The following is a 24,874-nucleotide window of genomic DNA, read 5'->3' as shown; positions in this document are numbered from 1 at the left end:
AATAATTGCGTGCACTTTAGAATAATTGCAGTTATACAAGATAATTTTGCCACGAGAACAAAAGAACATTTCCTCCCAAAGTGAAAAGTGACCTGAATCTGAATAGGCCTTAAAACTGTCTTCGGCTCGGGGAGTTAGATCATGTCTCGAGCGAAGACGTGTTTATTGGGCTGGCAATGACTTAATGTCACATTTTTCAAGTCTTTATCAGCCACTCTTAGAACACGAGTGGGTAATAAATGGATCCTCAGGACACAAACCTTGGCGTAGAGCGTAGTTATTTGTATTGGAGCATAAATATCCCTTAGCTACAGTTTTTAATTCTGGACATGATTTGTATTCATCATCTAAAAAATATCTCTTGTCTTTGGCAGAAGTAAACACAGTCAATTATGCACATTTTATAAGACTACATCAGGTTGTAGTTTTCAGTGACGTGTGTGTGTAAACAGAGCTATAGCTGCCAGCTCTCTTCATTTATCATAATAATCAATCCCCGTAAAGCCAATAAACAGTGGCAGAAATGAGCGGCCTCAGCTGAAATGACAGTAATAAAATGTAAGACCCGTGGTAACATTGATCAGGTGTTAGCTTAGCTTATCCAGAGTATTAACTCTATTGGAAGTCAGTTATTGGCTTTAATCACTAGAGTGCTAAGGATCCTATGACACGCTAAGCCTCAGAAGCAGAGTGATCAGCCCGCTGTGTGTGTGTGTGTGTGTGTGTGTGTGTGTGTGTGTGTGTCCATTGTGATTGTCATCTGAAAGGTGCGTTTGAATCATCTAACACTGGCCTATAATTTCACAACAGCAGAGCCAGCGGCAGCACTGATGTGGTGCCGTTATTTTGTGCCTATTTGATACTACAAACTACGAACCTGTTTGCCTCAAAGTGAAAAAAGTGGCACAGCTGAGGTCATAGTCAAGGAGCTATATGGTAGTACAGTGCAATTTTATTACTTGTTTTGGCTGAAAAAGGTATCTACACTTGTGTTTTCTCACTGAGTCACCATTATTACAGCTCATAACCGGTGGTTTCTGACCTTCCCATCTACTCTACTGCTGCCACTAGGTGCATACAGTATGTTTACCCATTGTGACCAGTCACAACAAACCTCTTGTTTGGTTTCAATAGTTTTAAAAAGCCAGGAACACATAACATTATCCAGTAATTCATATGAAAAAAGGCTAAGTTTGGAGAAAAATCGGAAAAAATTTACATAAAAAACCATATAACAGGACCTGAGTGAAAAGAATTTACAGTACATTTATTTTTAAGACAGCTCGGTTAAATGCTCCAAATGACCTATTCCTACTTATTAATGGCCTCCTTATTAGTACACAGGAAACACTGTACTTCTTTTGTCCTATCAATATGTATAAAGTAGTAAGTGGAGCATTAGATTGTGTTGTGACGAGATACAAGTCCAACAACTCTCCATGCTAACCGATACACCTCCAGTCTTTTCAATTTTGCTCTGCAACCGGACTCCGGACTCCAGTGTTGTCGCACTCCACATGAACTGGTGATTGCGCTGGTGCCCAGTTTCAGTAAGAAAGCTGGAGTGTGACTTCAGCTCAGCACCGCCAGCTGATCTCTGAGGACCAGAAGGTTGCGTGTGGCCCTGTTAGGAAGCCTTAGGCTCCTATTGAGGCACGTTCGATGCCCAGAGGATCTGCTTTATCACGATTTGTAAGCGTGAGAAGCTGTGGCCATCCGCTCATTATTTGCTTCTCACTGTGGCCAGTAGTTTTGCAAATATTTCCCTCACATGTCCATAGTTTTCATTCCTGCCTGTGATCAATATTCCATCTGCAGTGAGACACCCCTATTTTGTGGCGTCTCTGAAGCCAAGAGCGAATCGTGAGAGGTGAGAGACTAGATGTTTGCCAGCAGCACAGAGACACATCAAAAACCAAGGTGTATTATTAGAGCCAGCTGATGCTGTAGCATGTGGGAAACATGACGACAGATTGGTTTCTGGGTTCAGACCCGTCTTTGCAATAGAGAGTGAAATAGTTTTTTTGTCTTGAGTCTTCTTTTGTCTGTCTACAACCCGTGCTTTATAAATGTGGCTATTTTTCCCTTGAGGCTCTGGAATAGATCTGGTGGGGAAGCCTCTTCTCTGTTACATAACGCAGGACTTAAATGTCACCTGTTTAACACAATAAAATGGATCAACACCGAGGTGGCCTGATTTAGAGCAGTAGGTATTCCCTCATGAAATCCACCTTTTGCAGGAACTGTGGAGAAGCCTGTGCAGTGCATTTTATATTAAATAAGCATTTTATACTGTATTGACTGTTTTAAAATTCAGGCGGTAACATTGGATGTAGTGGATGGAATTTTGACATAATCAGTCTATGCTCAGTAAAACGTAAACATGTAGATGGGAATGTGAAAGGAATATTCTTTTAGCAACTCATGTAAACATCATAATCCGACAAAATACACAGTCAGATTATTGGTGTTCATTTAAACATAGTCACTATGACAAACTACTGACTACCAGACAGTAGTTAAATGGGTCCTTGCCAAAAGCTCAGAGTCTGTATGTAAATGCTACTGTGGAACAGGTTTGACTATGAATCCTGACTGACAGTCTGGACAACTCTATACTTGGTCAGACAACAACTTTAAAGGATTTATTATCTTTACATGGGAAACCTTTACTCTGAATATTGATTAATGGTAAAGGACAGTATGCACAGGGAAGAAAAGCTTATAATGAGTGATGTTTCAGTCACTACACTTAGCCACAGGACAGAAACAGGGACCTGAGATGACCCTTTCATACCAAAGTATGGTAGGGTTACACCCCCCCTCCCATTACCGTGTCTGGCGACCCGTATTGATGAGGCCCCTTGAACTAAAGATTTCTGATAAGTACGGTACTGCCATGTCCCAGTAGTATTTCATCTCTAAAGGAGCTTCCGTGTGTATATTCAGTGACACATGAAATTCAGTATAGATTATTTCATCTCACTCCTGTGGATGCCACAGATGAGACAATGCAGCAGTGCTGCAGTAATAATGTAATTTTACTCATCATTAGTCTGAGTCACCATGCATGCCTCTGTTGTTTGAGATGGATTACATGGGAATGTACAGATGTATTTCCTTACTCCTGCTCAGTATATTGATACTGTTGCAGTCTCTTTTGTCATTTTAATGGGGAGACAACATTAATATACATAAGAAAAACACAACTAAAGTAAATATAACTACTAAATATAAAACTACCTAATCAAACATAACTACACAATCTTGTTCATCAAACCCACTTTCTGACCTTCATAATTGGTAAACCGCTGGATGAGGATGTCATCTTTTTCAAATGGTCCCACCATTTCCCCCCATTTGATAAAAAATGAGGTGAGGTTTGTATTGATGCCAGACTCTTGTTAAACCAGGTCATGAGCAGGGTTGTAACCTGGGTCAGATCCATAGACTGTTTATAAAGATGCACGACACGTCTCCACTTCCTTGCACTATCCAGAAATGAAGCCAAAATACCTTGGATACAAACGCTGCCATGTCCCGCATCTTGAGTCTGTGCAGAGGTGATCAGGGGATGGAGCCATGTTAGTGAGGTCCTGATGATACCAGCACTTGGCCAATCATGAGTTAATCACAACTTTCAATAATGAGATTTTACCCCATTTTCATAGAATCAAATAACTAATTAAAACCAAACATATTGAGAAATGAGCCCTTGAACATACATCAGCGTGATGACAGAAAACTTTTTTGAGACAAATGTATTGGATATTTGATCTTTTTGGTCCCGTCTGCTAACATGGAGAAGGCGGGATTTATGACCTACAGTAAACCACAGCCAAATACCACATACCCATCTTTAACAACAGTCTTTGATCAGATCACATTAACTCAATGGAACAGCCTGACAAAACCAACTAATCACACGACAAAAGTTGAAAATAAAATCATTTGTCTTCTTGTCAAGGGTTGGCCTGAAGATTCAGAGCGCTTTTGAGTTTGCTTTTAAATAGATGACCTGAACCCTGTTGGAAAAGATGAGTTGAAATCAGTTTTATTACATTTTTGAAGCAGTTCTTTGAGGCAGACAAATATTAGCCTCTTAGTTAAAGGATCCATCATTATTTGTTTGAGTCAGGTTAAAAGAACATGTGCCTCTTTCACCAAAAAAGCAAACACAGGTTTCTCTAAGGTCATTGCTTCTGCCTGAAATCGAAACTGCAGTTTTTTTATTTAAAACCTTTTTTCTCTGAACAAACTCTCTCCAGACTCCTGTCACTACCTCTGAAACTTCTGGTTTGTACTTTGCAATGAAATTCATAAAGATTTTTCAGTCCTGCCTCTGAGAACACCTGTGTATGACACCAACTTACCAGTAAATGTATTAGTTCGGAGAGATGACCACACTGTGATGGCTGGGGAGGTAGTAGATTGAATTTCTTGAAATATACATTAACACCTAGATGCCAAGTGTCACCAGCAGCACCTAATGATTTGATTAAGATTTGATGAAACTGTTTGCATAATGACGCAGTTCATCCCATCTGCTGTGGATAATTAGTTTTTCTGATTGCACCTTCCAGAACTGCAACACGGTGAACAAATCTTTTCTCCTTTGTGCTGTATTAGGGAAGTAAACTATTTAATGACAATATTTTTTTCACCTCAGACACTGAAATACAATTATAAACAAAACAATTATTAATTAATATTACTGTCTTTGATATTATTGATTATTCTCCTTTTTGCTAAAGTAAGTTTGTCAGTAAAACAATGTAGAAAGACAAAGGGTGTCAACCACTGTCACTCTACTGACAAACACATCGATATTAATTACTCAACGAATGAGAGCCTGTTTGGCAAAGGTTGGCCTGAAACAACAGAGCAGCCGACACTGTACGCCAACACAAACTGACTGTGTGAAGATATCCTCGCCACTGTTGGCTCTCACAATACCTGCACATACGGCAAAGAGGGAACACGCAGCACTGTTCAAACTGCATCATCTGCCATTCTGAAAAAAAAACTATAAACAAATATTCAGGCTTGTTTTGAGCTCTTCTCAATTATCTCTGGCCTCATGAAAACCGCTTTGCTCCTGGCAGCCGTGTTAGCGACGGATGTTGTTCATTTGCACCGAGCGAGTCGAAGCGGGGGAGGGGGCTCAGGTGGCTTTCGGGGACTTTATTATAACATTAGGCTTTCAAGGAAACTCTGAGCGCATGCATTTTTGTGACATGATCTGTTGAGGAAATCAGTGGCAGAAATGCCTGATCCGTTTTTTCTGGCGAGTGGAAACGTGAAGAGCACTAACAAGATCCAGCTAAAAGGCTTGCAGGGTGCTTCGTGTTCTGTCTACGCAGGCGACTTCACACAGTTTGATAAATGTAGAAGCTGAGTGTGACGAGCAGCAGTTTTCTCTCTCTCTGTTGTCTCTCTGGTCAGCAAATTTAATTGCAGGAGGATGAGTGCTTCTCTGAGATGGGATGTGTCATCTCCTGTGACAGAGGTAATTCTGTGACATCTGCGTGTCTTGAGATGATTAATCGTCGAATGTATAATCTATCTTGTGGCAGTGGGTAAATTGTCAAAGTGAATGAATGTTTGAGGGGAGGCGGGCGGTTTCTGCAGACCAGCTTCTGTCATAAAGTGAAGGTGAAGAGGATGATAATAGTCTGGCGGAATCAATTTGACCTCTTATGTCATCAATTTTTACTGTTATGTAACGTGTCAGTGGCAATTATCGCATGAGGTCCACACAGTTGTCTTTTCCGAGAAGGGCCTGTGTGTCACGATTCTCAGTCTTTGAGTTTATTCTGATTATATTACGATTGTTGTCGAAATAATTGTAGAAACAAAACAATCGACTTTTTTAGAAAGTGAAGAAGTTGTTCCTCCGGTGACCAGCAGTAGTACAGCAGGTTCCCTGACTCAAAAAGTGTAACTCCTTTCTAATTATGTTTTCATCTATTTGTGGCTCTTAGGAGCAGACAGTTCTCAAATGGGTGTTAATGTGGATTAAACAGCTTCTCTCTAGTGGCTGTCAAAAAGTCCCATATGAATAAAAAAGATTTTACAAGTGAGCGATAACAACAATACCACTTTTATTGTGACTTAACATTATCCTTAGGTGTAACATTAATGAATTACTATTTGTAAATGATATTGGATCAGATTATATAATGTTATATAATCTTGGAAAAACTGTAACAATTTGTTTAAAATCAAACTGCATACATATGTGTGACAATCAAGTACTTCCAGAAGTTACACTTAAGGAATTCAGCCAACACATTAATTATATTTTTGGAGAGAACTATGTTTCCGGACATTCACCTTCAAACAGAAGTTTCACTAGGCAGGATTTGTCAGTACAAATAACTTGGACTAAAGCCTCTAGAGCATGGCTGCAATCTGTTAAACAGTGTCCCTTTGTAAAAACATTCCAGAAAATATTGTTTTAATTGTTTTTGGAAGCTTTTATTTGATAGGTCAAAGCAGAAATGCAATCGGGAAATGGTGAGGGGGGGAAAAGAGGCAGAGGAGCGTTTGGCATGCAATGGTCCCCAGCCAGAATCAAACCAGGGACTTTGTTTGCAACCATGATTGCGGTTAGATTGATGATTAGAAAATCCAAACAAAAATTTCCCCCATAATATAAACAGATGAGTACTCAGTTAGATTTTAAATAGTTATTAATATGTTAATATTCTCTAATCATTTGAAATTGCAGATCACACAGGTTTGAAAACTCATACACTGCTGGGCACTGCTGTTATTAGGTCTGCATATAACCATCATTTTCTTCAGCGGTTAATTTGTTGATTAGTTTCCTGATTAGCTGGTTGGTCTAGGAAATTCAAAATGTCTGTCCTAATTTGCCAGAGTGCTTCAAATGTTTTACTTTTTCTGAAAACAGTCCAAACCCAGAGGATATTTACAGCACCATCACAGGGGAAAACTAAATAGTATTCACATTTGAGAAACTGGAACTAGAGAGTTGCATAGATCCAGTATTTCCTATTTAAGTTTTACAATCACAACCTACAGCTATAACATCACAAACTAGACACATCATACACACACACACACAGTACTGTACACACAGTGAGCTGTAGGGTGTGTAATGAGCTCTGAACAATATTCTGTCATCATACTGTGGACAGACACTGCTGTGGACGACCATGCTCATCATTGTCTAAAGTCAAACCCTCTACATTGTGCAGTGACCCTCCTCTCATCGCCATAGTCTTGTGGAAATGTCTTCAGTCGATGTTTTGTTGTTGTTAGACAGCCCCCTCGTGCTTTTAGTAATTCATCATTATAAGCTAAAGTCTGTTCTGTAAGATGCCCTGAAAGAGGGTCAAATAAAATATAAAAATCACTGAGTTGTCCAACTGTCCTGACACAAGTCATTGTTGCTCTCACTGTTGTAGGGGAAAGACTCTAGGGCTGCAGATAAGACTGTTGCCATGGTCCTGAAGGAGATACCAAGTAAGGCGTCATCAGAAGGGAAGCCCCTCCTCACAGTGACTACCAAGGTGGGCAGAACCATTTCAGAAACCTCCCTCGCCCTCCCTCCCTGCCTCAAAGTGGAACCTCTTCCTGTGCTGGTTACACTGAAACACCAGCAAAGCTTTAAGTGTCCTACAACTGACCGCTGTCTACTAACGTATTACTTAAGCAACAATGATTTCATTTCCAGCTGCTCTATGGGGTATAAAACCCTTCAACAGCATCACAGCATTTACACAAACAGTAATGCCAATAATCTTGGGATCTGTAGAAGCAGCTTCCAATGGCTGCAGTTATCAACGTTAGTCAAATTAGCCTTTGAAAGATTTTTAGTGCTCTTCTACTTATGTAGTTTAGTTGTGTACGGGGGGGGGGCGATTAACCAGAGGGTCAACACAAATTTCCTCTCCCACTCCTAATCAGATCAGAAAAAACTTGCCCATGAGCTTTTTACACCTCATAAGCAGCTAATCCTCAGCACAAACAGTGTATGAATGCAGTTCCAAAATGCTATGGTACACACAGCATGGCATTGAGCTACTGACTGAGAGCTCTGTGTGTAAAGTGCTGCAGCAAGTGACTGTGTCCGCTTTCACTCCTGCTTTGCTTGTTAAGTGTTGTAGCTGGATGGAGTCGCTTCTCCAGATGCCAATGAGTTATTCTTGCTCTGTCCTTCACTGCTTCTGTAGAGTGTGTGTGTGTGTGTGTGTGTGTGTGTGTGTGTGTGTGTGTGTGTGTGTGTGTGTGTGTGTGTGTGTGTGTGTGTGTGTGTGTGTGTGTGTGTGTGTGTGTGTGCTGCGGTGTGTTTCCTCTTGTGTCTGTCCGTGTTTAAATAACTTGTAGCATGCTTTATAAGTGTTTGATTCTCTAATACAATGTCTGGTTTGATAAGCCATCAAACCATCGTGATAATGTTCCCACTCGAGACAGATGAAGCTGCTTTACACCAACATATGACTTCTAATGTATTGTTTATTTTCTTCTCATGTGCCAATCATGATTACTCTCTAAGAAAGGCTCAATGAGGATTAAGTTCCCTCTATAACAGTTTTACTCATTCAGGAGCACAAGGTGCTGCAGTGTCACAGAAATCAATATGATGACACAACAGGTCAACAATTACATGTTCAGTTCAGTTGTGTATTATCCCTGTTGGGAAACTTGGCTGGCAGTCAGGTGCACAAGATAAAAGACAACACAACGGGACAATTCATAAAAAATAGCATGAATTCAAAAGTACAATTATGTTCCTATATGGCTGGACGATATGGACAAAAATGTGATCAAGAACAAAAATTTAGTTTCAGTCAATATTGATAATTATCATGATAAATTTCACATTATTATTTGTTTTAAGTTTAAAGATTCTGAGGTAAATTAATTGTGTTAAACCTCCTCACTGTGCCTACACAATGCATGAGCATTATATCTATAAATATAGAAGATTTGTTATATTGCATTGTTGATTGAAGTTACGTGACGACAATTATATGTATTGTTTTATTTCCCAGCCCTAAAAGTTCTTAAGATGTCTCCTATAACATAATAAACAGAGTGTAGAACACGATTTACTTCTATGAAGTCACTAAAATGAATAAGCTAAGATAACGTCTGCAAACTGAGCAGGTATTTTACACAGGGGAACAAATGAGTTTCTACTTCTATTGCAGTTGTAACAGGCTGCTTTAAATCTCTGGCCTGATTGAACGGTTTGAACCTCACAGTGCAGGGGCTAATTGTGCAGACTAATAAAAACCTGTTTACAACATTTTACCACCTTCCATCCTTCTGAGAAGAGACACGATTGACTTGGAGCACAAATACGTGTCCAGCTTACTGTTCTAATATTAGATGGTAACTTCACAACACTGTCTGAACCATTATCCAGTTCACTGAGGTTTTCATTGAGTGTCAGCAAAGACTACTGGCCTCACAGGAATTACAGTAATGAGTTTTATGCTGTTGGATATAAACACACAAAGACTTGCTTATGCACAGAAAGCTCTCTCAGGCCTACAGTAGCTGCAGAATGTAGAGAGAAATAGATATGCAATAAGAATGTCTAGCACATATCCCACTGTTTGATGACGCATGATTAATATTTATGTTACCATGACTACAAACGCCATTAATGAAATTACTATCATTACTTCCAAACTAAATTCATATTGTCACTAATTACCCTAAATAACAATTATAAATTATATGTAATCAGAATATCCATGAAGCTCATACAGTAATCACATGTGAGCCCACATGATAAATGAAATGTGCATTAATGTACACAATAAGTATTACTGGTATAATTGATCATTATCAGAGTCAATCTAATCATGTATCTTGATATGGATCTTGGTCACACTGCCCGGCCCCAACCATTATATATGGTCCTATTTTTAAATCCAGTGTTTTTCTTGACAATGTGCATTAGTCCATTACAGCAGAACAACACAGCCCACTTAAAAACACTGTATCTTCCAAGTTCTGCCTCGTTTCAGACTGACGTCGATGCATTTTGACAGTAATTAAATAGGTTTCAAATGGGTTTTATTGTCCTGAGAGGCCATGGAATGGCACCAATACTTCAGCCTGAAAACACAACAATTAACTGCTGCTGTCAGTCAAGTCAGATTTCCAGTAAGAACCTGCAACATCGACGTCAAGTCACTTCTCAGAGCTGCAGAGCAAAACAACGCAGCAACAAACGGAGCAGAAACCTGGATTACTGCTCAGGCCTGCTTGTTGTGTGTGCACCACACTTAACTCTCTCATATGCAATCACACACACAGGAGTAAGCAGCTGCTGCAAGTCAGCATTGTTTTAGTCAGAGTAGGTGGTAAATATTTAATGCCTGAACTGCAGAAGCAAGCGTAAGAAAAAAAAAACTGATTAGGTTGCTTGTTTTCCTTTCTTATGTAAAGAATTTCTGTAGATTTTTTAAGTTCATAAGTTGTGCCTGACTTAAATTTTTTTGCAAAATAAACACACATTCACTCTGTGGTGTCAAACGACTACTTAATGTTGTTTTCACATGGCCAGAGAAAAACTCCTGACTGGAGTTCTTCTCTCTGGTGGCTGAGATGGCTGCAGTTCTAGAGGCACCATGTCCCGGTTTGATGTCACTTAGCAAGTGACAGAGGCTAAGTGACAGGCTGCGGCTCCTCACGCCATATGTCCAGTCAAGTCTATTTGTAAAGTCCAATATGTCTCAATAGGCTTTACCGAGTCAGGGGTTTCAGCTCGCCACAGACTCTGAAAAGATAAGGGAAACTTGCAAGAGAGCCCAAACTGGAAGCAGCATGAAAAATTATGTCATATTACTTCTATAGCAACAAGGTTAAAAAAAAAAAGAAAAAACGTTGTAAATGTTATGCACTTAAATTGCAACCTCAGATATCCCAAAATCCAGAATCCAAGAAGCTGCAAACTGTGAAACACAAAAACAAAACTTAACATATAACCAAACCTCACTTTACTGGGAACTTAGGACTTACATTACTGCATGTGAAATTAATTTGCTGCTGAAAGGATAAATATGGTGATATTCTATATTTTTCTCCACATCAACAAATCCCATTAAAACCAGCAATGAATAGATTCTACTAACAGTTTTACCTGTATAGCCAAAGCCTCTTATATCCTTGTTGTGTAAATGACTATTGGCGAGATTAATAACTGTTCAATATAAGACAATATAGATACAATACCAGTAAACTAAACTAAAATACAGAATAGAAAAGTATAAGCTCAGCTTTTTTCACAATTTAATTTCCAATTTTGCAGCATAGGACAGAATGATCCAGCCATTATGATAACTCCAAAGTACCCGTCTAACCGAATGATAATATGCAGGCTCCAGTATGGGAGCACATGAAACAGCTCATCGTCCCCCACAGTAACAGCTTCGACAGAACCGTAATAAGAAAGCAACATAATAAAGATATAATGATCAAGATATAACAAAATATACCACTAAAAATACAGATGCTTAGGAGTTACATGTGAAATAATTCCTCATCGCAACTTGTGGACATCACATATTGCGTGAGATCTTGGCCTTAATTTTTTTTAAGACAACTAACACTGTTGTAAATTTCCCTCTTTGATATTTTGGATCCACGTTTCCCTTCCTGCAGTGTTCTCCACCCTCTCCTCCTCCTCCTCCTGTCCTCAGCCTCCTTCAAGGCAATGGCAGGTTTAACTGGTGCACAGCTCCCCTGACAGCAACATCTGAGAGATCTCCTGGAATCAAGCCCAAGTGGCACAATTAGCTGAAGTTTTCCATGACATCATTATCTAGATTACTCCTTAAATTACTTGTAAACAAAATGACAAGGTGTTTGGGAGAGGGGGGTTAAAAAAAAAAGGTACAACAAAGACAGCGAGAGGAAACGCCAACCTGCTTGTAGTCAGAGTAATGGGCAAACAGCTCAGCTTCTCTCGTGGGTTAAGAGTGAACCTTTAATAACATAATGCATTCTGCTTGCTACCAAAAAGCCTTACGCATCTCCCCAGATGAATGCAGTGGATCTGCTGTTCCCCGTTGTCTGGATGACAAGAAGGGGAAAATTCAAAAAGGTCTCATCATTTCAATACCATTATTTCAAATTGGCCCCCATGGCAATCACAGGAAGGGCTTTGAAGAACATCAACAATGATTGTGTAAGTGTCGCTGCAGACAGCAGTGACCCTCATCAGCAGTGAAGTACAGACCCAAGCATGATCCTCGCAGGCAGGCGAATCTGCTCCAATCTTGAAGAAGCTCAACACAAAAATCAGGCCGACAGGGTTCATTATTAGATGGCATCACAGAGTGTACCTAAAGATGGACAACACGTCTCCACTTCGTCCCACTATCCAAAAATCAAAATATCCCAGATATGAACGCCGCCATCCTGCACATTTGGCGATAGAGCAGTAGCGATCAGAGGTGGAGCCGGGGTGGCAAAGTCCTACTGATGCACCTGCTCGACCAATCATGAGTCAGTCTCAGCTGTCATCCATAATTTCAACATCAAATAATTATAACCAAACTTGAAAAATTAACACACGTCAGTGTTATAGGAACAGCGTAAAATAACAGAAACATTCTTTTATAAATATAAATTTTACATCTACTTTGACTTTTTAGTTTGGTCCATATCCCATCTGCTAACATGGAGCAGGTAGGAATTAGGTTCTGTATTGCAGCCAGCCATCATATGGTGATTGAGATGCTTTGGCTTCTCTCTTGGAGAGCCATCATGTCTTCCATCTTTATATACAGTCTATGGACGTAACCAATAGCAATAATAAGTCATTTTTACTAAAAGAGTCTCAGGGTGCCGGCTCTGTGAAGCTGTACTTTGCCGCAGAATGTAGAATGGTAAAAAAAAAGAAGCTAACTCAATTATGCTAACACGCTAATACTGACATGATTTTCTCCATCTTAGCATAGCGTGTTGCCACATTAACGTTTATTTTGCTCAAACTAAAGCTGAGCATGTCATTGAGATATTGTAGTTTTGCAGGTATTTGCTTATAATTAAATATTGTTGAGTGAGGTGGAATCTACGTAACATTTCGAGGACAAACCTGAAACCTAAGCAGTTAGAATCTTAAAACAGGTAACTGGTTTTTAATGATGTGGTTGATCAGTTCACATCAACAGCACTGTACATACTTGATGTTGTGCCTGAGGCAGTGCCTGAAAAGAAATACACAAGCTGATTTAATGTCACAGAAAAGCAGAATTCTCTGTCTGAGCTTTTATAAAACTTAGATCAAAATTAATCCATAACTGTAAAATCCCTGACAAAGGCAAGTTTTATATTTTTTATTTACTAATTTGTAATTCTTACTTGTAAGTAAACCTGAATGATGCGAGTGGATGATGATAATGATGCAAAAGAACGAATAAACTTTGATAATCGAATAACTTCTAAGTCTTAAATAAAATAATATTACAAGACTATGTTAGAGACAGAGATAAATAAAATGTTTCAATTCATAATGTCTGTCCAGTTCCAATAAAGCTTATGTTCATAAATCATTTTAAATGTATTCACTTTTTTAATGTTCATTCATTTTCAAAACATAATAAAGACATATGACAGTTACTCAAATTAAATATTTCAAATGAACAACACTACAAAACCCAAAGATATTGAATGTTATAATGATTTTAAAACAAACAAATCTGGAACCAGATAATTCAAATATTTGCCTGATAAATAACGGAAGATTCATCCTCTGTCAATTCAACTAGTCTATTAATTAACCATCATTTCAGCTCTAATTGGAAGGACAAGTATCAGATCTCGCACCACACTTAACAAACATAACTTTAAAACCAAGTAAAAACAGGTTATAAATTGTTTTCAGTGTAACTCAAGTTGTCTGAAAGTTTGGGTAAATCAGATCCACAGTGCGAGTCCATAAGCTTATTCTGAAACAAGGTGCCAATTCTCTGAAAAATATACAATACAGCAACACAGAGAGCTACTGCAGAGACACACACACACACACACAGGCTGAAAAAAGTGCTTTGATATGGTAAATTCTAGCACGGAGGATGAGCGCTGCTGTTTTTGTTTAGTGTGAATGACAAGCAGACTCTCCTCTCGCTGCTCGGGCTGGGTCTGTCAGTTTAATAATTTCTACCTTTGCTTTAGGTGGTAGTTTAATGAGTTGACTGTGGTTAGAAATCATCTAATTAAAACAGCAGAGGCCATTTGAGATGATTCATTACTTCCATTAAAGGCCAGCGGTTATGTGGCTATTATGCGGGTTCATGAAGTTTTGAAGTGGATATGAAATGAAGCATCCGCTTCATTTACTACCCCAACAACTGTAGTGCAGCCTTCAGTCAGACTCAATTACACAACAAGCACGCACTGTAAACCACTCAATAAATTCGACCTTTAAAAACAAGTCAACCGCAGTGTATTCTCATCCGATGATTTGTCGCTGTAGTCCAAGATTGGGGGGAAAAACATGGGCTGGCAGCAGCGGTGGGTGAAATCAGGTTACTTCACACTGTGAAACTTCCCCATGAACCAAAACTTTATTCTGACAACAGAACAGCACAAACTCTAATTACCTGTGCTGGGTCAGCGTTCTTGCTGAGCAGCACAAACTCTCACTAAACAAAGTAATGACCCTTCTCTTTCTCCAGATTATTTATGTTCATTTTTCAAAAAAGTGGGGTTGTGTTTCTCTCTTAGCAAATTTATCCTCCAGATTCTTTGATGTAACTCAACTCTATGTGAGTCAACATTATTATTATTAACCAACAGTTCTGTTAAATATGCATAGAACAAAACATCATAATATATACATCATCATATGTTATAATTAGCTTCTCTTTTACATTAAGAATCATGTTCTGATTGGGTCCGCAGGGAAACACAAACACATTTAACAGCTTAAAAAACATACTTTACATTGTTTTTGCCATCATGAGACTTCATGACTTCTAATTGTATAAGAATTACTTATAAACATGAATGTGAACAGATCATAGACTGTATATAAGGATGGAAAAGTCTTGATTACCACCTGGTGGCTGGCTAAACTATAGGTCTTGAATCTGACCTCCTCCATGTTAGTGAATGGGAGATGGATCACAGTGAAAAAAGTGAGTGCACATTTAATTTATTTTTCATAAAGATGGTTTCTGTCATTCTTCCTCTCACTCTGATGTACGTTCAAGTGTTCATTTTTCTAGTGAAACATCATGATTGACAGCTGTGACAAACTCACGATTGGCCAAGTGTGTGTATCGGCGGGATCTCACTTAACCACGGCTCCATCCCATGATTGCTACTGCACAGACTTTGGCTCCAAAGGCACGAGATGGCAGCGTTTGTAACGAGGCTATTTTGGGTTCATTTCTGGATGGCGGAAGGAAGGGGAGACATCCTATTATACAGTCTATGGAACGGATTAATGCTTCAGAAGACATGCAAATTGGGTTTTATTGTTCCACTATTTAAGTCAGTACAGAGATAATAAAAAACTGAAAAATAACAGCAGCATATGTGTGCATTAATAAAAGAACTGAAGCAAACGGCGGAAACCACAATTACTTTCCCTGAGTAAGTGTAATTACCTATAAGTAATAAGTAAATATAATTCAAAACCACTTTCAGGTAACTTGCCCAACACTGCAGATGACAGAGAAGCTAGTCCTGTCCAGCACAAGCAGCTCCCCTGCTGAGCTACTTGTCTCAACAAGTACAGGAGGAAAGGCTTTGGCCCATCCAGGCAGTCAGAGAGGAAATACTCGAGCCACAACCTCTCCAATACCAGAGCCGAAACAATGGCTGCACTACACATCTATAATTGTAAATGGAAATACTGCACAGTGCTATGCTATAAAACCCAAATCCACGTCAAACACATGGCAGGTTGTGTGCAGTCCATTACATGTATGGTAATTTAACTTTTAGCACCTTCATTAAAATTTGGCTTACGAGTGCGGCCTGCAGAGCAACAATAGCGAACATAACGTTTCCTCACTGCCAGCATTATGTACACACTACACAGGCTGATGACAGCGATGGTGGCGGCTCAACATTTCTATGAGACGAAACTGCTTTTCACTTCCAAATGATGAAGCATTGGTTGGCAGATTGAGTCCAGCTGCACCTGGTGTATCGGGGCATCGGGCCAATAATGTATCAGAGGTAACTTATGCTGCACCTGCACTGGCAACGACTACAAACCAGTGCATCGCAGGCAGGGTGGTCATGATGTGGAAGATGTAAATAAGCATTAAGAAATCATTATAAAGCTGTTTTTCTCAATGGTTCGCACGTTGGTGACTTGAGATTACATGCACTGTTGTAAACTGGTCATCTTTCTGCAATAATCTGATTTCTTAAACAATATAAAACAAATTACCCATTTTCTAAATCATATACATTTCGGTAAGTTTCTGAGAAAAGTTTTTAAATGTCTGCATCTGGGATGTGTATGTTTAGTGTTTACATGGTAGTCTTCAGTGGTGGCGAACTGTACTGAATCATTTTGACTTGTGTTAATAGCGTTTGTCATTTACAAACATGAGGAGAGAATAATATTAAACACACATTTCACTATAATCCAGTCCAGTACAACTACTGTGGCACCTCAATCAAAAAAAACATTGTTATATTACCCCTCTCTGACCCAGTCAATCAAAACGGACCATTGCCTGTACAAAGGCGAAAAAACATATAACTGAGCTATTGTGCTGATTTTACATTAGCAGTTAGTGTAAATAAACCAGTTTACATGTTTCTACACATCAGCTGTCAAATAAAAAAGCACAAAGGCTGCAGAGTCATCACTCATACATTTAAAATGTGCCTTTTAAATATGCCTGTGGTTAGCAGAAGAGATCATACTGCTTGTAGCTGGCTATCTGAAAGTAAAGAATTGATACAAATAAATATAATACACCAGGTCATGTTCATAAAGATGGTAGAAGTTTGGGGAGACATCTCATCAGGGACAAGCTGCATGTATCAGCTGGTTTGATACTCGCCAAGTCATTACAGTGTAACATTCACCAATCCCCTGCTTTACAATGGTTATGATCAATTACTGTGTGTGTGTGTGTGTGTGTGTGTGTGTGTGTGTGTGTGTGTGTGTGTGTGTGTGTGTGTGTGTGTGTGTGTGTGTGTGTGTGTGTGTGTGTGTGTGTGTGTGTGTGATCATGTAAATGGTAAATGATCTGTATTTATCCTTTTCTAGTCCTGATGACTACCCAAAGCGCTTTACAGGACATTTGTTTGCCATTCACCCATTCACACAAACATTCATACCGCCAACTTCCTGGTTAGAGGACAACCCGCTCTACCCCCTGAGCCACGGCTGTGATGGGGATCTCCATCAACCAATGGCTAAACATGAGCTGCATCAGAACAGAACTGCCACAATCTGGGAAACATCAGCTACGACTACTATAGAAATACATGTCAGTTCACATCAGTATCACAAGTTATCAGTTAGTAAAGAGGGGTTTAGTATTTGATTACAATAATGTGTCTTTGTGTTCCTCACATTTTAATCATCTGAGTGGATCAACACACATTCGAATCACTTCAGTGTATCTATGTCAAGATAAACGAAAGATGTGCTGCAAACCAGCACAAAGTGTGTTAACTTCCTGAAAAGACTCTGCTATGAGTCTGTACAGTGACACTGACACTGAAGCACGACCAGAGAGATGAACTTCACTTCATGTTAACATAGCAGACTCATGCAGAGGTTTGGATGAGGGGGTTTGACAGAAACATGCCGAGTGAGAGCCTTAATCGTCTCGTCTGTTTGCCCTTACAGCTGGTGAGTGAGCAACAAGAGAGCCGCCCGCTTCTGAGCCCTTCCATTGACGATTTCCTCTGCGAGACCAAGTGTGATGGGGTTTCCCGCCCGGTGACTTCCAACACAGCTGGTACCGTACACTGACTCGTCCCATTTATAACAGACCACCAAGCATTTCAAGTTTTGTTTTAATTGCAGTCATGTTTAAGTTACTGCACAGCAGCATATAGAGGACAAACTCTGATATCACACTGTGGCTGTTAAGACAGGAGGTACTTTAATATAAATACACAATGTGGTTGAACAAGGAACAATTTTCAAAATATATTCAATGATGTCTGGCTATGCTCAAAGCTATAGAGCTAACAGTAAATAAAGAATGACTTAAATGTTCACTTTAATGAATCAGAAATGGTGCAGGGACATTGGACATATAAGTGGCCCCTCGTGTAAATTGTTGGCCCTTTATAGATATTTTTTTAAATCCTAGATTCACCACTTGCTGTGTACTGTAGTGCTACTAGGAGACAAAGATTTCATGTACCTCTTGAATCACTTTGTGAGATGTGGTAAAATATTACACACACAAAGAGACAGACAGTCGAGCAGAGAGGCCACGACGGAGAATTGACCCAGGCGAATTTAAGATAATGTCTTACTCACGTATATTGACAACTCTGTCAAAAGGAAAGGAAGAAGCGAAAATATTTTTCCTTTCCTATTTCTTTTTCTGCAGTTGGTGTTGTTTTATACAACCGCAGTGCACCAACAGTACACTGTTACACACAAGCTGAAACTAAAGCTGTCTGAATGTAACCAGTTTATCTTAGTTTAGTTCAAACCATAAGGAAATCTGACATTTCTCCAGGTTGCAGTCTCCTCTCCATCTGATGTTTCCATCTGCCTCTATTCTGTCTCTTCTGTGAAATGACAAACATGTCACATGCCTCATGTACATCGTGATTTAATGAGTCTGTTTCTATTGCAGCTTGTCGCATTTGGTTTTAATTAATAGAAAAACCTCACAACCTCAGCCAAGTGTAAAAGCTGATAATAGCTTATTGTTTCTCCTACTCATAATTCAAAGCACTGGCCAAAAGCTGTGGATGACATTTTACTTGAAAAATATTAATACTTTAATATATTTAAAAAAATATAGAAAATACCTTAAAGGGATAGTTCACCCAAAAATGAAAATTCACTCATTATCTACTCACCACTATGCCACTCACCAATGACTCTTTTTTCATTTTTGAACTGGACTGAACTGAGCTGTGTTGGGCTTGCGGAGGAGACTGAAAATGTAATATACGGATTGAACTACTCTGGATTCTTTTTTACGTAGTTTTATGTTTAGTCAAGTCCAACATCTTCTTTAGCGTTCTTCTTTTTACTGTTCCAAATGGTGGTGTTTTTATAAAACCCAGAAACTTTTACTTACGCACCCACAACACCTTTCCCTCAACAACAACAAAAAGCGGGCTTTGAACCAAACCACGCCTCAAAAACCAAGTTCCGACCCGAACTTCGGATTTGGAAAATCATTACAGCCCGGGTATATATTCATTATAATGACTTTATTCCACTGATACATGAAAATAAACTGGGTCAAAGTAGGTGTTGAGAAATTGACTGATCTGACTCTAACAGATGCCAAGTGCCATCTTGGTTTCCACATGGATGGGACCTTGATCACTGAGCTGTATCATCATTTGAATTAGGATTTGCAGAAGATGCCTGCACAGCTGACATGTGTCATCTCCAAACTGGCCACCGACTGTGCTGATTCAGTCGGGTAAAGTCTGGAAACTGTTGTGGGGGAACTCTCAACCTTCTGTCTGCCCAGAGCCTCCTGCTGCTCCTGCTGTCGATGACGCAGGCCCAATATGAACTGGTCATTTCAAACTGGACAAAGTGGTTCAATCCTGTCTAGAATGTAGTCAACATACAGTATCTCAAAAATGTACAGTAGTGTTGCATAAAATCAAAGCTGTTTGTATACAGTGTACACATTCTCTAGATGTTTACAAGGTTTCCTCCCTCAGTCCGAAAGCATATGCAGTGGATTTGAGGTTTAACAGTCTGTCAATCTCTTTTCACACTGTGATGGACTGGCATCGCTTCCAGCACTGAATAACACAAAACAGGAATTAGCAAGCAAAAGAAAAAATCGATAATGAATGATAATTACCAGCTCAAATATGCTAATCCACATGAGACCTACATCATGCTCTCTCTCTCTCTCCGGCAGGCTGTCTTAATCCCTCTTATTTGGAGGTCGATGACTGTTTTTGCCTCTTGAAGGAATTTCAAAAAACTCTATTATTAATTTTAAACTGGTATCATGGGGATGTGGGGTTTAGAAACACATTTGTCAAATATTTGTTCAACCTTTTCAGCTTGTTGTTCCTGTTGACTGATATAACCGTAAACCATCCCTCTTACTCTGGTCAGGTTATCCATCACTAGCCATTTTACTGATGCAGTCTGAAACTCATTTATTCAAGCAGAAGCTCTCACCATCACCACCCTCCCACCTGGCTGGATGAAAGCCCTTCTCCTCTGTACACATCTTTTTTTCTTCTTTTGTCAGCACTTTGCTCCGACATGCTGGCTCAATAGTCACAGGGATACGGTGGAGACGCCACGGTTCTCACGTTTCACAGCTGATTCATGGGATTCCGGCGTTCAATTAAAGAATGGGCTCTTTGAAATGTATGGCTTACCCGATGCGGAATGGTGAAGCTAAATGTTGTCTGAGTAAGGATTTCATTCCCTCTCTCTTATATCCCATTATATCTGTCAGTCATGTTGTGAGGCTGCACAGCTCGAGAATTCAGTATCTTTGCTCAGCATCAGTCCAGGGGTCACCACACAGCAGCTCATCATCCATTAGATGAATAGACAGCAAACACTTCCAGTTGGTGGGAAATTGTTTTCCCAGTCCCGTCATTTCATGTCGACTCGAGGGTGCAGAAACATTTCTGACGTCATTCCCTTGATTTCGGATTGTATTTGTCATCTGAAGAGCACAAGTCACGGGAGACGAGCTTACTCTCTAATTATGCTGAGGTTTCAGACAACAAATGCTCTCAGTTGGTTGTCATGAAACCACAGCAGCCCAATTATGCACTCATCTTTTTTTTTTGTTTTGAACTTGCAGTGCTCAAGAGGTACAGTCAAAGTCTTTCAAAATGAGTGAGAAAAGTGTGTAGGTTAACAAAGAAAACACTGATTCAAGTTTTACTGTGGTTACGGCCTTTTATCTAAACTAAAAATTACGTAATGATGACGACTGCACAGTTTGTTGCACGTTTTCCTCTGAGACATATATTTCAAAAGACAATAAATAACCTCAATGTTAACTTTCAAATTCTTGCATGTTACCACACAAAGTAGCTCTATTTATTGCACGTGTCACATTCATAGTAACATTTTAGGGTTATTGGGCTCTACCAGACTAAGAATTTTGTCAGTCTGATCATATATGACTGTTCAATACTTTATGTAACTGCGATAATTCAGCAGGACTTACAGGGTGACAGCAATGTTCAAGAAATAAACCAGCCAACTTATTCCTTGCATATCATAAACATGACAAAAAGGTATATCAGACAAAAGCCAGACACTATATCATACTGTTGCTGTGAGTTGAAAAATCAATACTTGTAAGCAGGAGACAGAAAATAAAGTTAGGTCTGGTGGTTTCCTCGGTCTGAATCAGACTCACCCTGGGTTGGGGTCTGCAGCTGCCTGTACCATCGCAGACAACTTCACCAAACAGACAGGAACGACTTGATGCAGTGAAGTGATTTCCCCTGATAGAGCAGCATTAAAGTGAGGAACTGCACTTCTGAGGAAGGAGTGACACTACTCAATATTCGTGCGGCCCTGTAAATACATATTTTTCCCAGAAAGAAGCAGCATGAAAACAACATGAAATTGCTAAAAACACAGCCAGCAGCAAAACATGATGATGACTGGAATCAAGAAATCGGCTGTGGGAGGAAAGATAGATGCCAAATATTTCTGAAAAAGAAGCCAAGAGAGCTTAGAGTGTTTTTAATTCAAATTAAAGAACCTCTCTCTTTTCATGAAGTCTGACTATTATAGACTCTGTAGCCATGGCACTGGTAGACAGCACATACAAAAGCTGTGCCCCTTGACAGAAGGCTGTGTCCTGCTTTGCCGGTGAACCAACCTGAGATTGAATTACTTAATTGACCAAACTGGAGCTCCTCGAGGGGGCTGTCTTTTCCTTATCAGACTGTGCAGTGGCCTGAAGTATATTTAGAATCTCTGAAAAGAGCAGCATCCAGTTTTTTCAGATGTCCGCCCAGGGGGCAACAGCGTGACAGCTTAAGTACCCTTGACAGCTCAACTCACCGTGTCAGAAAAAGTGTAGATCAAAATCAAAACTTCACGAAGTACTATAAGAGAAACCTGTCACTCTATCTTATTATAAAGGAGTGGGGTTCCAGAGTGACTTAAATTAAAATTTACCAGACTAAGTTTAGCAACACTGCTGCAAAAATATATGACGTAAAACAACACAATATTTATAAAAGGAGGGGAGCTGACCTAGTGTTATCCCCCACAGTTCTGTCTTCAACACTGGACCTGCTGGATCTCAGTGAACCTGGTGAGAGGAGGAGCAGTAAGGAGAGGAAGAGTACGCTGACGTCCCGGTGTGACAGCCAGAAGAACAACCACCACAGGAAGAAAACGGATGAGACGGAGCTGATCCAGGTGGAAGTTGAACAGACAGGACCAAGCATGAGAACTCCAGAGAGGGCGTCGCTCGACTCGGGTAGGAGGACCGCAGAGTTTGAATAATTGTCTATAAAAACAAGCAAAAAATTTAAAAAAGCGTGTATGTAAAAGAAGTTGGGGACACAACAGCAAATTTTGATTCAAGGAAACAGATATAACCAGAGCAGGTGTCAGAGAGGAGGTCATGACTCTTGAGCTTACACAAACCTAACTTCCTTTGTAAGATCCTGTGTAATTTGGCTTCTATGGCGTTTTTCAACTACAACAAAGCACAGTGATCAATATTATTTCCAGACAATATCTATAACGTCTATAAAATATTAACTCTTAAATGTCTTTATCTCACAATCAACCACCTCCAACTTTCACCCTCTGAGGAACAGACCCGGCAAATGTTCGAGACAGGCCACAGAGGGATTAGGACAATTATCTGTAATGAAGGGGATCATCTAGAAAGGCATAAAGAGGAAACAGCCAATTACTTTAGTATTTGCCAGTTGAGAAGGTTGAAGTCTACATTGAGAGCTAATTATGCAGAGTGAGTCAAACTACAGTGTGGTGAATAATTCATGACAGTGAGACTGATTATAACCTTAGTGCAAAACCTTTTGTCTTGTCAGAAATGTGAACAGAATTTTTTTGGGGAGTTCTTTTAAAACACCCACAATATTTTATTTCCATTTAAGATTTGTTTAACAAGTAAAACATACATAGTTACTTTTAAATTGCTTCATGACATTTTCAAATTAACCGATTATTCTCACGGTTACTGATATTTAATAGGTGAAATGTAGATTTAGTCTGTTTTCTGATTACTTAAAATGTATTATTGTGTTATTCATGTCAATAATTAACATAGGTTCACCGTTGGATAAATGGGAAGAGCTGAACCCAAACCCTGAGAGAAATGGCAACAGAAAATGGAAGATGGAAAGACGACGTTCATCCAAAAATTCATCCAATGAGTTTCTGTGGTAGGTTGCATCCCTCACCAGGCATCACAGCATATTGGTATTTATATCTACCTCATGTTCCATAAGAACAACCCTATCTTTAATTTGTGTGTGTACAAAGTCAAAATATTCACAGACAAGATCCAGAAACATTGGGGTCTTCGTTAAATGTTAAAAAGTGACTTGAAGGCCAAGAAAGTATGTTTGTGTTAATATAAAACGAAAACCACAATTTTTTCCCAACTCTGTAGTAGTCTCACAGTAAATGTACACAAAATGTTACAACTGAATCATCCAATATCAAAATTTGATTCTAGCAATCGAGATGTTTGCAGTACATGGATAATCCTGGATTTTATGTCAGAAATGGCCTCAAAAGGTTGTAAAGCACTAAAGGAAAACGGCTTACTGGTGTAAAACAGATCAGCCCAGATGGCAATGATTTTAAAGAGGAGAAATGTTAATGCTCGTACGGTAAATGTGGAACGTATCTGTAGCTTTCTAATCCGAGTTGAATGCAATGCATCTGTTTTACTTATCCCACTTTTCCCGTCTTCTCCTTAGGTCCATAGACTGTAAAACCCAATTAGACTCATCGCATAAGAACTCCTTGGAAGCAAATACCAAAGTCGACCCAGAGTGTGTCCTAGCATCTCAAGTAAGTGCTCGGTGTGACAAGAGCAGGCAGGAATCCTTATTGCATGCATTGTCTTAACTTGAAGTGAGAAAGCCTCACACATCCCAAATACATTGCTCTGACTGACGGTTAATCTGTCCTAATAATTTCATGAATTTAACTTGTTTATCTATAGCACCTGCATGTTTGTGCACAGCAACTTAACTTAACAACGTTTGTATCTAATAAGACACACTGTTGTGTGATTATTAACCCATCCTTTTGTCCTAACACTACAATTCTTCCATTTCAGCTCAACAGGCAGTATATTAGTGGAAGACATGTAAGCCTCCCTATGCATCCTTTCATACAATATTGAAAGACCTTCACATTTGCACCGGGAAAACAGCATCACACCATCTCAAAATTTGTCTTAAAAATACAAAAAGAGGTGATTATTGAAGCAGCCGTTGGCCTTGAAATTGTATTTTTGTGTGGTGCTAAAAGGTCCAAATGTCAAGCGCTTTCCTCCCGAGTTGATGTTCCTACGTAGGTCTGCATACGGGGTCTTGTTTCCAGACACCATTATTAGATTAATAGCCGATGAATTATTCAGCGGGCTTACTCTGAGCCCATTAGTGTTGATCCCACCAAGCCAGCTAGGCATACATCACCTTTTCACCACTGATAAATAATAGATTTTGGATTAAAGATAGCTGTCCAGGA

General features: G+C 39.5%; 1 protein-coding gene across 3 annotated transcripts in view; it reads left to right on the top strand.

Moving 5' to 3' along the window:
* Positions 1-24,874, top strand: part of pex5la (peroxisomal biogenesis factor 5-like a) — an 87,529-nt gene that overhangs the window by 35,408 nt on the left and 27,247 nt on the right. The window contains exons 2-7 of one of the 3 annotated variants that reach the window (XM_035176940.2): positions 7,437-7,541; positions 17,825-17,936; positions 22,407-22,616; positions 23,439-23,553; positions 24,097-24,190; positions 24,462-24,491. In XM_035176940.2, the coding sequence (XP_035032831.1) occupies positions 7,437-7,541; positions 17,825-17,936; positions 22,407-22,616; positions 23,439-23,553; positions 24,097-24,190; positions 24,462-24,491 (666 nt within the window). The remainder of the gene's footprint in view (positions 1-7,436; positions 7,542-17,824; positions 17,937-22,406; positions 22,617-23,438; positions 23,554-24,096; positions 24,191-24,461; positions 24,492-24,874) is intronic. The other 2 variants (XM_035176945.2, XM_035176941.2) reach the window with 2 other exon arrangements.

Source organism: Hippoglossus stenolepis, chromosome 14, assembly GCF_022539355.2.
Source record: "Hippoglossus stenolepis isolate QCI-W04-F060 chromosome 14, HSTE1.2, whole genome shotgun sequence".
Classification (NCBI taxonomy): domain Eukaryota; kingdom Metazoa; phylum Chordata; class Actinopteri; order Pleuronectiformes; family Pleuronectidae; genus Hippoglossus; species Hippoglossus stenolepis.
The sequence above is the reverse complement of the archived record's forward strand: the minus strand, read 5'-3'. Positions and strand labels throughout refer to the sequence as shown.